The 18,136-nt window shown below is 42.0% G+C and overlaps 1 protein-coding gene across 4 annotated transcripts in view; it reads left to right on the plus strand.

Moving 5' to 3' along the window:
* ANO3 (anoctamin 3) overlaps positions 1-18,136 on the plus strand; it is a 244,823-nt gene that overhangs the window by 184,905 nt on the left and 41,782 nt on the right. For all 4 annotated transcript variants that reach the window (XM_080983017.1, XM_080983018.1, XM_080983019.1 and 1 more), the window contains 6 exons: positions 224-330; positions 3,024-3,079; positions 5,002-5,123; positions 7,674-7,808; positions 13,623-13,719; positions 17,975-18,035. In XM_080983017.1, the coding sequence (XP_080839143.1) occupies positions 224-330; positions 3,024-3,079; positions 5,002-5,123; positions 7,674-7,808; positions 13,623-13,719; positions 17,975-18,035 (578 nt within the window). The remainder of the gene's footprint in view (positions 1-223; positions 331-3,023; positions 3,080-5,001; positions 5,124-7,673; positions 7,809-13,622; positions 13,720-17,974; positions 18,036-18,136) is intronic.

An 18,136-nucleotide genomic window follows, 5' to 3' on the forward strand; every position in this document is an offset into this window, starting at 1 on the left:
GTGATATTGGGAAGGGCTACTGCTGTGGAAACAGGACAGCAGGTGAACCCAAAAGGCAAAGGAAGTTTACTGACAGACATTTGAATGGCAGAAAATCAAAGGCTCAGGTGCCCGTGCTTGTATTTAATGTGTGGAGCTATTTCATTCGTTGTGAGATATATTGTATGGTGATATTTTGACAGTTGCTTTGAAAATTAATCGACATCAACTATCTCTTCAACAGTTTTACAATAAACAACAAAGACAGTTTCTTCAGCAACTCCACGAGAAGTAGAATAGTACACCATATGCTGCAGAGAACGAAGTATGAAGATGGGAAATCAAAAATGGGTATAATTCCACTTGGGTATTAAGACTGCTTGTTGTTAGCAACATATGCTCTGCCAGCCAAAATTATTGAGTGAATATTTATACTAAAATATAGATAACATCCAATTGGAGAAGACGTCGTGGAATTTTCACCTGGGGACCCTCCAGATGACCATTTTCTTAAGCATTCATTCAATTTTGCTTGCACAATGCTTACGCAGATGTTAGATTATATCCAGCCTTTATTGCACATTTCTTCTGATTTGTTTGTTACAGGACAATAAGCATTCATTCTCATTTGCTTGCAGGTTGTTTACATTCGTTTCCGTTAATTAGTCTGTCAGTCATCCCGTATTTTTCAATACATTTGCCCATCACTATCCAAACCATGAAAAGACTAAGGACTGGTAAAGAAAAAGTGATTTATATGCATTGTATGTGCCATATAACATTATGCCACCAGATGGCAATGTGGAGTCCCATTTTTCTCTACCTGCTTTCCCTGTTTAAATTTACAATGCTTCAAACGGAAATGCTTCTTTGATGTCTTTAGATCCAGCCTAATTCTTTCTAAAAAGCAGATTTGTTGTGCTAAGACAGCAGAGTCCCTTAATCAACATTAACTACGCAAACCTAAAACTTGGCATGCACTTGAATTCCTCCTGGAGGAGGAGGCAGCCGTAAGATTCTTCACATAGGGTTACCATATTTCAAATAGTTGTTGGGCTTGGGGGGGGGCAAAGTAGTTGAGCTTTTGGGCAAATTCACAAATTCAGCTATTTTTTAAGGAAAATCAGCAAAAAAGACACTGCCAACATGGGTTGCCACACGTCCAGATTTTCCTGGACATTTTACCGATTTCCGCCCAGATGCTGCTTCCAACTGCAGTATTCCGGGTATGTCCAGAAATTTCCGGACGTATGGCAACCCTAGAAGTTCACAGAAAACTAACAATACTTGTCAATTTGACAAGGATTGTTAATAAAGGCTTGAATCCAAAGGTGTTTTGCACTTGTGAAGAGGCCTTATGCTAGTGCAAGGTATCTACATCCAGTTCTTTTAATTTCCTCATCCTGCACTCAATCTTCTTTATAGCCAGCCCACTATCATTATTTTGGAACTTATTTTTGATTAGGGATGCAAATAATGTATTTAGTTAGGGACACAAAGACTGTAGACGTTCCGCTTATCGGCCATAACAAAACAGAACACAAACGTCCCCCCCAAACGTTCAGTTGAGCCACAAGTTCTTATTTTGCTAGATGCCAACAAATAAAGAAACACACAAAGCAACATCACTTTCATTATGAAACTGGAAAGAGTATATCAACTCACTGGGGGAAACAAAGTTCCTCCTACAACTAAAGCTGTGGAGATTCCTTGGGGATGCTTATAAAATGAGCACTGGGGGATATAAAAGACAGCATCCTCTGCCCCAGTGTAGGAGCTGCATGTTTATTGTGAGCAGCACTTTTTAATCTAGGACTGATCCACGCCTCATAGCTTTTGACAGTAACCATATTAGCAAATGACCAGATGAGAAGCAGAAGAGCAAAGAGCTTTTATCTGCTTGGAGAAACTTGATGACTTGACTTGAAACACCATTAGCCTTGCATATAATGATTTTTGAATGGGTTCATCGTTTCAGGTTAAGGAGAACTAGAATTAGGGTTGCCATATTTTGAAGAGCAAAAAAAAGAGGTAGCCTGAGCTGCTGCTAGCCAGAGCCAGGGAAAGAAGCCATGGCATGCAGAGCAGCCTGACCCTGCCCCCCCCCCAAAAAAACCCCACACCTCAGACATTTCCTTTTAAATATAAAAATCTGTCTGGATTGGCCTGTTGGCAACCAGCCAAAGAAGAACATGGAATCCACCACACTGTCACATCAGGATTCCCTTTTTTATGATGCAAAAACACACACAGAAACCCTGAAACATATACACAAGTGTGCATTGAAGATATCACAGTGCAATAGGCCTACTTGAGGCCTTTGTGTGATGGCATCAAGATTGGTATGTGTGTGTGTGTGTCTGTGTGTGTTGCAATTCAATCCATACCCAGGCGCTTGTCAGCAGGGTAAACCTATCCAGCGGCGGAGCAAGTCAATCGGGCGCCTGGGGTGGTACGTGTGCCCTACACCCAGGGGTGGGGCCAGCCAACCATGGGGGCACATCCAGCCACCTGCGGGGTGGGGCGAGCTGGGGCAGGACGCTCCATGTGGCGTCTGAGGAGTCGGCCTCCTCCTACTCAGCTGTCCTACAGTTGGGGGGGGGTGTTTGGGGCAGCACGGAGCCTGCGGGCACCCAAGCCACCACGTCACTCTCAGGAGAGACGCGTGGCTCAGGCACGCTGCAGGCCCCACTGTGAGTGCCACCTGGCATTTTGTCACCCCCCTCAGGGCCCCCGCCGCCCCACCCCCGCCCCTGAACCTATCTAGAAAAAAAGAAGAAGCAGACAGAAAAATGGGGGGGGGGGCTGGGCATGTGTGGCAACATGAACAAAGCCAGAAAATATTCTTAATAAGGAAATTTATATGCTACTTCATATTTCAAAGAAAATCTCTAAGTGGTTTACAGCCAGCTAAAAATATCACAAATGAAATGCAGAAATAACGTTAACGAAATCCACATTTTGGAGCAGCACTTGGATGTTAGCACTTGTGTTGAAGAACCTGATTTCTAAGTTGTGTTATTGTCTTCTTCTTCATTCCCTAGGCATTAACAGATTACTCAACAACGGAACTTACGAAGCTGCATTTCCACCTCACGAGGTAGATTAAGTAGTAGTGCTTTGAGTATGGTATGTTCATTCTAAGTTTGCATTAACCTCCTGCAGTCCGCAAATGAAATGTAAATTTGCTCTCAGGTATTACTGTTTCTCCGCTCTGCCAGTCTTCTCTGAGGACCCCTTCTTCAATCTTCATTGTGTAGCTTTTTGTTGCGCTAGATGTCATTTGTTGCATAGCATGCAACCCATCCAAAGCATGTTTATTCATGAGCACAAGGTTCTAGCCTAAGGCACAACACCCACAAGCAAAGGGGAGCCTCAGGTCCAGATGCTGCATATGGCCCTCCAAGCCCCTTTATCCGGCCCCAGGACATGCACCCGTCCCAGACACAGTCCCTCCTGGCTCTGCTTTGCATTCTACTTGAGGTTTTCTTGTTTGTTTGTTGCCTGGCTTGGATGTGCTCTCAAACTCTTGCTTTCTTGGATGGAGGATAAAGAGAACTGAGTGTATGTGTGGAAGCTAGCCTGCAGTACAAAGGTGATATTTGAATTCATTGCTCTGTCTGATTTTGCCTTTGACTTCTGTAAGTTTGCCCAGAAGGGAACGTGGCCTTCTGGCTGAAAAAAGTTTCTCTAGTCCATGCCATAGGCAATAGGAACTTTGTTTCCTGGAAAGCAGATAGTCATAGGTAGCATAGTGCATATTATATTATATTATATTATATTATATTATATTATATTATATTATATTATTATATTATATTATATTATATTATATTATATTATATTATATTATTTTTTTGATTAACAACTTTTCTATGCACCCCAGAACTTGGAAGAGGGCCTAAGTGGTGTTCTACATTAGTATAAAACAATGGAATATGTTATTTCAACTCACTGCAGTCAAGTTCAGCCCAGTACACCAGCCTGTAGGATGGCAAGTTCCACCCACAAAGTCCCATACCTGCATCTTCCATGACAAATCAGCCTTCAAGTCAAGCAGGAAGCTTTGGAGTTGATGTTGGGCTGAGCATGGTTAGAATCCTCACTGCAATGGGGAATCCTTGTTGTGTATGTTTCTCAGTCAGAGGGAGGATTCTAAGTGCATTCTGCTGAATGTGTGTGTGAGAGAAAAACCCTTTGGACTTTCCAACATCATCATCATAATTATTATTATTATTATTATTATTATTATTAATATTATTGCTTCTGCTGCTATTATATATGTGTGTAAATGCAATGGTATTTGTTCTCAGCAGCGGTTTTATGCTAGTGGGAAGTGCTTAAGGTGGGCCCCCAATTTTTGTCAATTCCCAACTGCAATTAAAACTTTCCACCAGTCCTCAAGAGCAGCTTTTCAGGGGGGTGGGGGTGGACTGCAATCTGCATAAACTGGGTGCCCCACATTGCACAAATGGTAGTGATTTCCACTAGCAAAAAACAAGTATTTTTTAAAAATAATAATAATTAAATTTCAATATTGAGAGAAGCAATATCATTAACAATACAATAACTTTATGTTACACACACACACACACACACACACACACACACATTGCTTTTCCTTCTCCTCATATTTTTAAACATGGGAATTATTGTGAGGATAATGTAACAATTGTGTACTTTATACGTAAATGCACCATATACTTCCATTAATAATGGACAGTATCTTCTAGCTGGAAAGTACTTCAGTTCTATGCTGTCAAGACCAAGCACTTCCAGAAGGATCTCTCTGTTTTTGTTCCAAAATAATGTTTTCCTTCTGTGGAGATGTTTATAATTACCTCAGCTTGAGTAGAGTACGCTCAAGACTGTACTGTTCAGCATTGTTTAGTAATACATGGAGCAACTGTCCTGTTCCATTAGAAATGTTTTTTTTAATATTTTTCTTAATTTCTTCATAAGAACCCTTTTCTTTTGTATAAGCACATAACAATCCCCCCTCCTCCACTATCTGTCTTCCAGGGAAGTCACAAGAGCAGGCATCCCATCAAAACTCACGGAGCCCAGAATCATCGACATCTGTTATATGAGCGCTGGGCACGGTGGGGAATGTGGTATAAATACCAGCCTTTGGATTTGATCAGGTACTCCAAGAATACTGCAGAACTTGGTTTTGTCCCATGAAAAGGGAGGAAGGCTGAATGATGTTCCAATGAACATTCTGCTGTGAACAGTCTCCTTATATCAGCCTAGTGTTTTAAATTGGTTGGGTAACCTCTGTTCCAGGGACTGAATGCATCCTATTGTGCCGCTGTTATCTGGCCCTTGGGACACTCCCTTGGCCACACCCCTTGTCCTTAGGCCACACCCCTCACCAATAGTGTTCTACACTCTCAAGTGGTTTTGCCTGACTGGAATGTGTCTTTGAACTGTAGTAATGTCTCTTCCTTTCCTAGAGGATGGAGGGGGTATATGTACAGGGCTGTCTTAAGCATATGCGGCGCCGTGGTGCAAAGATCCACCCGGCACCCCCCCCCCCCAGGTTGCCCAGTCCCAGGCGCGCAGGAGGACGGAGCCGGCCGGCTGCCTCAGCGTTTGGTCGCCCCCAAACTCATGGCACAGAGCCGCCCACAACAGAAGAACCCGCCGCGGCACTCTGACCGATGGGCGGGCTCTTCCCCGGACTCAACTCTTGGGCCCTGGACTCTCAGCCTGGTGCCCCTGAGAGCCCGGTGCCCGGGGGCCTTGCACCCCTAGTGCCTATGGGTAAGACGGCCCTGTATATGTAAAAAATAAACCTCTGGCTTTTGTGCAGTTGAAATCTGGCCTGTGTAGGTAGACATTTATTGTGCCATGCACTTTTCCCTCTGGAGTGTGACCTCTGGATGATTGATGGAATCCAGCCCTCAGCCTGAGAAAAGTTCTCCATCTCTGCTTTAAGTAGTGTATAAATTGATATATTTTTTAAATCTTTGATTTGTTTCTTAGTTCTGATGAAATGCATGCTGTATTCAGAAAATGTAAGATAATAATTTAGCATGCATCTGCAAATAAATACAATAGCACAAATACAGTAGTGCAATCACACTGAATTGGCTGTCCCAGTCCATTTGCAATGTGCCAACTTTGCCACCACCTCTCCCTTTCCCTCTCCCTTCTGATAAGCAGCAGCCATACAACAACCCAGTAGTCAGGTGAGTGCTGCCACCCCACCATGCCACCTGCTACTGGTGTTACCAGATCTACTTATTGGCATGTGTGCCAGGAAAGACTGCCTAGGCCGTATCCAGAGACTCTGGCTGCATTTTGACATCTGGCTAAACCATTGTTTAATGTGACATGAACAAGCCAAGCAAACCAATGGTTCATGCATTTCTCCCATCCCCTCTCCTCCTGTAGCATCTTGGGAAGATGTTGAAAGTTTCTCTTCTGTTTTCCATTAATTGCAGTTTAGTGTTTCAAGCTTAAACTATGGTAAACTATGGGTTGTTGTTTTGAAACAAGCCAGTTTCAAAATCCAAAGGTTAAAGTTTTGAACAAACTATGGTTAACATTAACACATCAATACAAGAAATTGCAGTTAAGCAAAAATCAGAAGCAAAACTATGAAAAAACAACAACCGCAGAGCAAGGTTGACCTAAAACATTTTGCTGCCAGAGCAGAATAGCAAGTCAGGGTGTCTAGTACTCAGGTAAGGCCAAGTCATTTCAGCAACAAAGTCCCACAAAAATACAATTGTAATAACATGTTGTTGTTGTTTAGTCGTTTAGTTGTGTCCGACTCTTCGTGACCCCATGGACCAGAGCACGCCAGGCACTCCTGCCTTCCACTGCCTCTCGCAGTTTGGTCAGACTCATGTTTGTAGCTTCGAGAACACTGTCCAACCATCTTGTCCTCTGTCATCCCCTTCTCCTTGTGCCCTCCATCTTTCCCAACATCAGGGTCTTTTCCAGGGAGTCTTCTCTTCTCATGAGGTGGCCAAAGTATTGGAGCCTCAGCTTCACGATCTGTCCTTCCAGTGAGCACTCAGGGCTAATTTCCTTAAGAATGGATGTTAGTTATTATGTAATAACATAATAACTAACAATTTGCTTCCCTTTTATGACCACCAAAATCAGCTGCCACAAGGTGACCACCTCACTCTGCCTATTTGCAGGCCAACTCTGCTGCAGAGTTTTGTTCATACCATGTTAAACTATAGTTTAGTGTTGCATCCATATGTACTTTTTAAACCTGTAGTCAGTGACGGCAACAATACTCCCTGCTCCAAGAGTCTCTACAATGACCATTCTTCTGAAACAGACAGGACTCTAGTTGTGCCTGACTGTGTTAAATTAAAAATATGTATGGTCCAGAACAGGCTTTTCCACTGTGATGAACTCCAATTTTGGACTACAACTCCCATTGCCCCTGACTATTACTCAGCTGACTGGGACTTAGGTAAATTGTAGACCAAAACATCTGGCCAGCACCAGATTGGGAAAGCTGACCATGAATGCAATCAATGGTCTTCAAATTATATGTTGAAGCGAAATAAAAGGGGTTTGCCAAACCCATTTCTAACCAAATCCCATCCCAACTGAAGAGTAGTTCCACTTCCACTTAAGGTGAATGATCTGTTGCCAAGGCTGGCATTGGTATTCAATTACTTTGACATTTAAGCCTATTGTATGTTTACCTTTTTCTTACGCAGGCGGTATTTTGGAGAGAAAATTGGCCTTTATTTCGCTTGGCTGGGATGGTATACTGGGATGCTCATTCCTGCTGCACTTGTTGGGCTGTTTGTTTTCCTTTATGGATTATTTACCATGGATTCCAGCCAAGTAAGGTAAGAGGTGTGGGGATGTCCCCTTTTATAAAAGCATAACACAGCATGTCTGTCACTATGAGCTGGCAGCTCTCAAGCCCTATCAAAAGTAGCTGTTGAAATGGATCACGAGAATAATGCAAATTAGCCTAAGCCCCACTCTGCTGCCTGAATATCATATGGAAGAATCATAAGGTGGGTTTTTTGTACCAGCCTGAGGTTTTTCGAGTGTGCTTGATGCTTTTAGTGTGTGATCATCTTCAGTCCAGTTTCTGTTTGCTTTTGAAGGATTATTTTGAGATGCAGCAAATCCACTTCACAGTAATTAAAAATGAAATAACATTCTGGTGTGAGCTACTTTCCCTCCTTAGAGAAGCATTTACATCAAAAGGTGGTGGTGGGGGGACAAAATGACTCTCTCTATATGGAAAAGTTATTATTCTATTATGACCATAAAACAAAAACATGACAATGCAATGTAGCATTTGAAACTAAAATCTCCCCATTCTGACCTGTGCATCATAAAGTTATCTTGCCTCAGTTACCTTGTGTTGTGCTGCCATCACTTTGTACATTCTCTTACCCCATTTGGCAACAGCCAATGATGTAGAGAGAAGTTGAGGAAAAGCACAATGTGACAATGTTACGAATTACAGGGGAGCAAGGAAGAAATAAATGCCGAGATGCTGTTTTGGTGTCCCCCCTCCAATAAAATAAAAACCAACAACATTGCTCTGGAGGATTGGGAAAAACCCTGAGGAAATTTGGGGTTTGTGAAGGGATGAGGGGTTGGAGTTATGTTACACAAGCCAAAGTTCTAATGATCCAGTGACTTCCCTGCATACAAACACACAGCTCTTAGGTTGGGTGGGGGAAGAAAGCTATGCCCCCCCCCTAAAGCAGAACTGTCCAAAACCTTCTAATGTCCTATTCTTTTAAAAGAATATATTTTACTGCTTTTCACATGTAATAAACTTAATTAAAACACAGCAGACAACAAACAGCAGCTAGTCTGTTATTTCTTGGAAAAAAGCGTAACAGCGGTTTGAAATTAGAACCATTACTTAGAACAAGTTTATGATGCACATTAAAGTCTCTGATCCAAAAAATTTCTCCAGATGTTTTGATAGGTCATGCCTGTTATTAAAGCATCTACAGGCCTTTTAGACCAGGCCTTTCCCTAACAAATAGAAGGTAACCCCAGAGCTGGCCAATAGGTTTGAGCAATCCTCCTGGTCCCATTAACCCTCTCCTGTCCCTAACATTGATCCACCATTGCCTCAAGGCATAGCTGTCAACTTACAGATTTGAAAATAAGGGACCAGCAGCCTTGAAAATAAGGGACCAGCAGCCAAAATAAGGGACCTGCAGCCTCACCTGTTCCAGGCACTCCAGTCTTCCTGTCCTCCTGCAGTCTGGTCAAACTCATGCTGGGTAGCTTTGAGAACACTGTCCAACCAACTTTGTAACCAGAGATTCAACTGAATAGAATCTGAATCACATGTACCACAAGGCCTATGCAGCCTCAACTTAAGATGGTTCCCCGGCCTGGCTTTACACTGCAAAGTTTGCAGCAGCACGTGCAACAAAATGGCGTCCAGCATTCAAAAACCCCCTCAGCTTGCATTATCTAGCCACACACAAGGCATGCAAGCTCCACCCCCCCAGTCGTTCTTAGACTTCTTATTGGGTGAGCAACACAGCCAAGCAACACAGTTGGAGCCTTCCTCCTCCCTGGCCGGCAGGGAGGGAGGGAGAGGAGCTGCTTCCTTTGAAATTTAAGGGACATCATTTAAGGGACATTTAAGGGACATCCATCAATAAGGGACATGGCGCTGGAATAAGGGACTGTCCCTTCAAATAAGGGACACTTGACAGCTATGCCTCAAGGCCAAACCACAAAACAGTCTTATTCACAGTAAACAGATGGCAAACCGACAAAAATATTCTGGGGAAGAAATCTCATTCCAGTAGGCATCATTATGAAGGGAAATGGGATAGAAATGCTTTTAACAAATAAATAATAAATAAACATTTGTGAAAGCCTTTTGATAATCAAAACTGTGGGTGGGATTCCGCTAGAGAGGCTCATCCATAGATGCCCTGTGCCAATACATCCATGTGTGCAATGGGCCCTCTCCTCACACGGCTTCCCAAATTGGCTTGGGGGTGTGTGTGTGTTGTGAGAACCCATGAACCATCATGTTGCCAGGGGCCGGAGTCAGACACAGGTCACACGAAAGGTACAAGACTCCATTGTCAGTGAAGTTAACTCTTTACTCAAAGAAACGGCATACAACTCAGAAACATCCCGGTAGGTCGTGCCCCTGTAGAGCAGTTGCCAGGAATGAAGGTCCCTGCCTTCTACCCTTTCTAAGGCTCTTCCTCTTTCAGATATTTCCAAGCATTCTCAAATTGCATGTGCGTACCACTGGCCTCTGTTCTGTTCTGTTCTGTTCTGCTCTTCTCCTTATCCTGTATGTTCTTGGAGACCAGGGGGAAGGGGAAATTGTTACAGCAGGAGAGGAAGTCTCCATGGATTCTTTAGTAGTCTCTTGACCTCCCCGCTTCTCTGCTTCAGCCTCAGAGCCTGAACTATTCCCTGTCACAGGCTGCTTCCTGCTCACTAAACCCTGTTACCTCTTCAGCATCCATCCCCTCCTCCGAATCCTCTCCCTCTGACCTCTCCTCAGTGTCCCACTACCAATCCCCAGCTTCTGAGCCATCCTTCTCTCTGGGTTCCCTTGGGGGTTCACTGGCTGGTGCCTCCTCCTGCTTTATCCAGCCAATTCCTGACACATGTGAGGAGAAGGGGGAGGGGTGTCATTCCGTCTGGCAAGCTGAAATGTTTGCACTGACGAAATGATCAGAAAAGCATTGAAAATTAATTAATTAAATGTATTCCTCCTTAACTCAGAAAACGTGGTTATTATTCCTAACATATTAATTGCATAGCTACACTGCACAACTGCAGTACATTCACTGCACTGTTTTAACCCTCATCAACTAAAGTGTCAAGGAACACAAGGATCATCCTGGATTTTCATTATGCAACAAGACTTCATGTCAGTTTGACAAATTAGCATCCCCAAAAGACATAACTATCAATTTAATGTGTCAATACAAAGCCATCTGGTTTTAAGACTACTGGATTCCAAAATCGTTGATGCTGGTAACTGAAAAATGAGCAGTGTGTGTCGATAATGGCTTCATAGGTTTGTCCACAAAATGTAACATTTGCTAGCCAGGCCTCAGCAGAGCTTAGTGTAACCAGAAACCCATTTTAAGTGCAAGAAGCCAGGACTGGGATACTTTGTTTAGTTATCTATCTACTATTTCCACTTCTATCCCATCATTTGTCATTTCATGACCCCATGATGGGCTACAACATAAAATACCTCATTGTGCATGGCACCATAAAATACAACATAAGACACTATTAAAACAAACAGGAAAATCAGTTAAAGCAATTAACAACTCAGTTTTGTAATATTTTGCAGACATGTTATGTGCCTTCGTAGCTGGCAACCTGGATAATATGAACCAACGGAAAGTTTGATACAGAACAGATTTTGACTCAGCAACAGACTCATGGATGTTCTTCAGTTATTTTATATATTTGTATATATCATGATAATACATGATGCAACAACAGGCATTCAGCGGTTTTCACCATATAATTGCTTCATATGTAATTGCTTAATATAATTACATATGAAGTAGTTACAATCATATGAGATATATGACTCTGAGCATCTGCAGAATACAGGTCCCTTTGCACTAGATACACATAACAGGTACTCATACAAACTTGTTTAGGGGACAGGTTCTTGCTTTCCAGAAGGAAGAGGATGTAACTAGAGACATCTCTTTTTTTAACAGTTAATATAGTGCATGGCTGATATACCTTCATTCTGGCCCACACCTTGAAACCTTCTGTTTTCAGTGATTAATGCTGGTTGTATTTTAAAAAGCATACAGCAGTGCAAATCAATTCTTAGAGTTATGTAACAGGCTGGCACTTAGGTAAAGTTAGTATTCCCTCTAGTGGTTTGTGATGAATTTGATTTTTAAAACAAATCTGCATAATAAAACTTGCTTTCACAAAACATGATGCACAGGTAACAGAGGGGTAATTAATATCCACAATTAGACATCCCTTCAGCAGTTTCTGAATTTTTTATTTGATTATGAGTCTTCAGATTGTGGGAACTGGAGTTTCAAACCTAGCCCAGTATTCAGATAAGTCAATGATTAAACTGGCAAGCACTATAGTTGATATGTGCTTCATGTCTAGAAACAAAACTAAGATTATCATGTTTTAAGCAGTTGATAGCAGTTGCTTAAAATGACCGCTCCCCGCTTAAAACGGGGGGCGCCCTTTGCGTGGACGCGCGAGCCCTAGATCTGGAGCGGCCCCATCAGCATAGGCTTGGCTTTGCCTTCCCTCAGGTGGGATACCTGGAGGTCCCCGCCTACCTCAGTCAGTTGTCCAATCCCACCTGGGGGAAGCGTTGCCAAGGAGACCAGGCCAGGTAGGGGGAGGGATTACCTGCCCACACAATAGAGAGAGGATCTTACCTCGGAATCCTCACTTGGCTCCAGAGCTTCTCCCACCCTACCCACCCTCAGTTAATGTCTTCCTTTGCAGGTTAACTTTTCTTCATAGGTTTCACAGGTTAACTTTTCTTCACAGGTATGCGGGTGCTGCTATGATAAGGTAGCTGTTAAAGGGCTGGAAAGGAATTTCCCTGCATTGGCAGGTTTCGCCTTTCCCGTAGCAAAACGTCACAACTTTGGCGGTATCAGGCCTTGGGCGGAATCCTTTAGTCCATCTTCCTCTTTGCGGTGGCAATACCAGGGTTCCCCGTTAAAGGGGTTTCTGAAGGGAGGCTTTGACCGTACACCGAAAGGTCGTCATTGCTCTCCCCTGCGGCGGCGGTGTAACGGGGGCGGCTATCTCTGCTTGAACATATGTTCTCCAGAGCCGGCCCATCCCCCCCCCCCACACACACTGGAAAACCCTGATGCTCCCTAAGTCCCTGGCTGGGGACTGGGGAGGGAGAACGCCCAATGCCTGAGCCAAGGTCTACCCACATTTGAAATTTAATAAAGTTGTGGCCAATTTAATCCCACAGCACGTTGTCTTGAGTCGTTATTCCACATGACGGGGGGGGGATCGCTCGGGATCTGGGGACTCCGCCTGTCCACGCAAAGGAAATGCACGGGTTTAAATATTTATTTTTCCATATCTACTTTTATAGAAAGACCTGGGAGAAATTTCTGTTTTTGTAGCAAGGACTGGGAGAAATTTTAATCATCATCACCAGCCAGGCAATATCAAAGGCATAGATTGATACAATCCATACCTCTGGGAATATCTGAACTCTTCATCCTGCCCCATGTGTGTGTCATTTGGGGCCTGGGTTGTGGTGCAGGAAGCTGCAATGGAAAGAGGAATCATACAAAATCAGGAAGAAACAACTTGCACCAGCAACTTCATGCTGGCTTTCTGCACTCAGTTCTGAGGGTTTCTTTCCTGCCAGGGTATCTGCCTTGGCTTCATCCTAGGACCATCATGTGATTTGGGGGGTGGGGTGGTAAAGTGAAACAGAACTTCCAAAAATCCTACTGTCAATGAAATCATAATTAAACTGCTATGTCCTGTGTTGTGCCTGTGCAATAAAATAAGTTTAGGTACAGTTTCCAAAGTAAGGTACAAACACAATGCTGCAAATATCAGAAGCCTTGCGGCCTGTGTCAGCTACCATAATAAATGTCATAAACATCAGTCATACCTGAATAAACATTGGCTGTCTTTATTTCCTGGTGCAGCAGAGAGATCTGCGAGGCAAATGAAACTGTCATGTGTCCAATGTGTGAGAAGAATTGCACCCTGCAAAAACTCAATGAAAGCTGCATCTACGCAAAGGTAAGTTATTTTGTGCTCTAGAAGCTCTATGCTTCAGATACGTCAGTCGGAAACTGCACACGGCCTCTTGTTGTCATTTCAGTCAAATGCTTTTCCATTGTACCACATGTGGGGGACATCTGGCCCTCCATAAGTCACTGAGCTGTAGCTTTCACCACTCATGACCATTGGCTATGCTTCTAGGACTGATGAGAATTGTGGGTCAGTGACAGTTGGAGAGCCAGAGGTTCCCACTCCTATAATGCACCGTGGTGCTTGATGGACTCTTCAGCAGCAAACCCAAAAATGTATTCAGCTTTCATGCTCATCACTTCACAAGGATTTGCCCTGCCAAAACAGGTTATTGCGATAGAACCTATAAAATCAACCCAGGCCAAGTGAATATCTTTGGCCCTTTGCTATCAGTGGTGGGGCTGAGAGCCTGCCTCCCTGTCTTACTGCTCTGTAAGAAAATATTTCTGCTCTGCAGAGACAGAAAATGATTATGAATTCACATCAAACACTTAAACACCACTTCAAGACTTTTCAAGTGTGGAATGCAAATACTCAATGCCCGATTTTTTGTTGGGGTTATTAGTAGGATGCTCACATATTCTGGACCCATCACCAGCAGTATACCCTGTGTACATTTTGGCTCTTGATTAATTTATGTAGTCATGGGGTTGGATCCAATGAAGTAATTAGTTTCATGAAAGAACTTCTGCTTCAGAAGCTGAATTTCCCTCTCCTTCCAAATTCAAAACATCTGATCTGGGCTTTATTTCAATCAAGGAGAGGGGTTGTGGGGCACGCAGGGAGAGGAGAGGAGGGGGATGGAAAGTTGTTGTTCAAAGCAAAAGGCCTTCTGCAAACAGAAAGAATTCACTGGATATATAACACAAGCAGTTTTACAGATATAGCAAATCTATACGCAGTGCTATTTTTCTAGAAAAAGAGGTGCCGGAACTCACCATGAACACCTCCCTTGTTCTCTTATACTGGCAATGGTGCCCACCTGAGAGGTGCCGAAACCGAGTTCTGGTAAGTTCCGGCTGAAAAAAAAGCCCTGCCTATATGTGTGTATTCAATAGCAGGCCCTACCGAGTTCAATTGGGCTTTCTTTCACGTAAATGAAAATAAGATTACAACATTCCTCACTCATCTGTATTATTACTAAATAAATACATAAATACAATGTAAAACAACAGATTACAGTTGTCTTATTTCATTAATTTGTAAGAATTTGTGGTTTTTCTACTTCCATTTGAAAACAGAAGCATTCCTATTTTCATCTGATTCATACATACAACAAATCACTTCCCAGTCATATTATTTACCTCCCAGTCCTTTAATAGCACTCTGTCTGTCTGTCTGTCTGTCTGTCTATAAACACACACATCCACACCAGAGTTACCTTTGAATCCCACATTCACTGTAATGAAATTCATGGAGCACACTTACCAAGCTGATATTCTTGAGCAGTGGGTAGTAAATGTGCACTTTTTCAAATGTGCACTTTAAATCATCTGAGGCCTGAGTGCTTATCAGACATATGTGTTAAATAACTACACGCTGTATAGTGGATTCATTCGAAAGAAAATAAAACATTCCAGAGGGATTCTACCCTATAAATGTTGTTTAAACCATTTTTATTACATTCACTTTAAAGAAATATATTACAGTATAGTTGTCTGTTTTGTGTAAACATTTCATCCCCTCTCTGGTAAATATTTTTGTATTGGAAAACGGCATTCCTATTAAAACAGGAATGTGTTAAATTAGCTAAGGTTTGCAGTTCCTGAAGAGGACTGTGCAAGAGAAAAAGTCTCAAGGCATCTAATTAAGTATGTCATCTTGTGTGGGGAATGAAATCCTCCTACAGCAAACTATTCAGCCTCCTCAGCACTCCTTTTCCCCCAGATACCCATCGCCTTACAAGCATCACATTCCTAAGGTCCATTGCTGTTCCTTAGACTTTGGGGTTATATGTAACACAGTGTAGTTATAGAGTAGTTAAACATTGGCAGTGAAGTCTCCTTCCATTAATAAAAGTGTCATAGACACTGTGTCTAAATGGTGAGGAAATAAATGGTAGTTAAATGGCAAACAGAATTAATTACAGTATTACAGGTTAAGTTCGAAATAGTTCTTGTTCCAGTAAACCTGCTCACAATCTCTGCATGCTGTGAACTTCATGTCAGTTTTGTTTAGCTAAATCAGACTAATATTGTGATAGGAATAGATTCAGGTAGGTAGCCGTCTTGGTCTGACGCAGTCGAAATAAATTAAAAAATTAAAAAATTGTCCAGTAGCACCTTAGAGATTCACTAAGTTTGTTCTGGGTATAAGTTTTTGTGTGCATGCACACTTCTTCAGATACACCAAGTGTATCTGAATTATTATTGAAATAAAAAAAAAAATTTTTCCCTTCCTGTAGCACCTTAAAGACCAACTAAGTTAGTTCTTGGTATAAGCTTTCATGTGCATGCACACTTCTTCAGATACACTGAAACAGAAGTTACCAGATCCTTCTATATATTGAGAAGGTGGGGAGGGGTATTACTCAGAAGGGTGGTGGGAATGGGTGATTGGCAGATAGCTGAGATGAGCCTGTTGACGACTCTTAACGACTGCAATAGGTCTTACAGGAAAAAGCAAGGGGTGAGAAGGTGAGAAATGGCTTAGTCATGTATAATGAGATAAGAATCCGATGTCTCTGTTCAGACCAGGTTTCTCCATTGTTTTAAGTTTGGTAATGAGTTGTAATTCAGCAGCTTCTCTTTCCAGTCTATTTCTGAAATTCCTTTGTAGTAAAACAGCTACTTTGAGATCTTGTATAGAATGTCCTGGGAGATTGAAGTGTTCTCCTACTGGTTTCTCTGTTTTGTGACTCATCTCAGCTATCTGCCAATCTCCGATTCCCACCACCCTTCTAAGTAATACCCCTCCCCACCTTCTCAATATATAGAAGGATCTGGTAACTTCTGTTTCAGTGTATCTGAAGAAGTGTGCATGCACACGAAAGCTTATACCAAGAACTAACTTAATTGGTCTTTAAGGTGCTACAGGAAGGGGAAAATTTTTTTTTTTATTTCGACTATGGCAGACCAACACGGCTACCCATCTGTAACTGAATTATTATTATTATTATTATTATTATTATTATTATTATTATTATTAATTAATACCCCACCCATCTGGCTGTGTTTCCCCAGCCACTCTGGGTGGCTCCCAACCGAATATTAAAAACACAATACAGCATAGCATGCAGATAAAATAGAAAAACAGTTTATATAAATTACTGATAAATTATTATTTGTAAAGGTAAAATAACTGAACTGCTGAATAAAAATGACAGCAGACAGTCAATTCATTATAAAATGCACTTTGAACAGTTCACACTTGTGCATAGGGGAAAACAGAATTACAGCTTTGCTATAAAACAAGCATTTATACATGAAGAAGTGTCCATGCACACGAAAGCTTATACCCAGAACAAACTTAGTTGGTCTCTAAGGTGCTACTGGACAATTTTTATTATTATTATTATTATTATTAGTATTATTATTATTATTATTGTGATAGGAAAACATAGGTTAGGTTATTTTGGGACTGTGGTTTTGGATTACATCATTCCTAACCATTAACCATGCTGCCTGGGGCACTGATGAGAGTTGAAGTCCAACAACATCTAGATTCCTCCTCCCACAGATTCCTCCTCGAGCCCATTTCAGAATTAAACAAAACCACACAAGCATCCAGTTCACTGAATGTGTGGTGGGGAAAGTAATAGTACCACTTTATTCTGTCTTGATCAGACCCCACCTGGAGTACTGTGTCCAATTCTGGGCACCACAGTTTAAGAAGGAGATCAGCAAGCTGGAGTATGTGCTGGGGAATGTGACCAAGATTATCAAGGGTCTGGAAACCAAGATGGGGACATTAAGCCTTTAATTGCTTTAGGCCTTTGAGCCAGGATGGAGGTTGCCACGAGTGGATATGAAAATGAGCAGAGAATTAGCCTCCACAGCATTAGCCCAATGAGCTAATATAATAGATGTAATTTTATGCTTATTCCACTGCTGATCCTTTAATAGAGTTCATGAAGGCATGGCCCATGTTTAAACCCAATGAAATTATGCATCCACTTTACCCGAGTCTGTTTGCAATTGTTCAGTATTATGGCACTCTTTAATTAAGAACATATTAGCATATGGTAGATTTTTATTGTTTAATAATTCCATTACTTGCCTTATATTCTTTCATTTCTTCTAAGGTTACACACTTATTTGATAACGGAGGGACTGTCTTCTTTGCTATTTTTATGGCTATATGGGGTAAGTGTTGTTGTTGTTGTTGTTGTTTTACCTGTTACTGTAAAATAAAAGGTATTATACTCAGTAAGCCTTAATTTGGAATGAACTTTAAAATGAGAATA

The sequence above is a fragment of the Podarcis pityusensis genome (assembly GCF_964106645.2).
Source record: "Podarcis pityusensis genome assembly, chromosome: 1".
Classification (NCBI taxonomy): Eukaryota; Metazoa; Chordata; class Lepidosauria; order Squamata; family Lacertidae; genus Podarcis; species Podarcis pityusensis.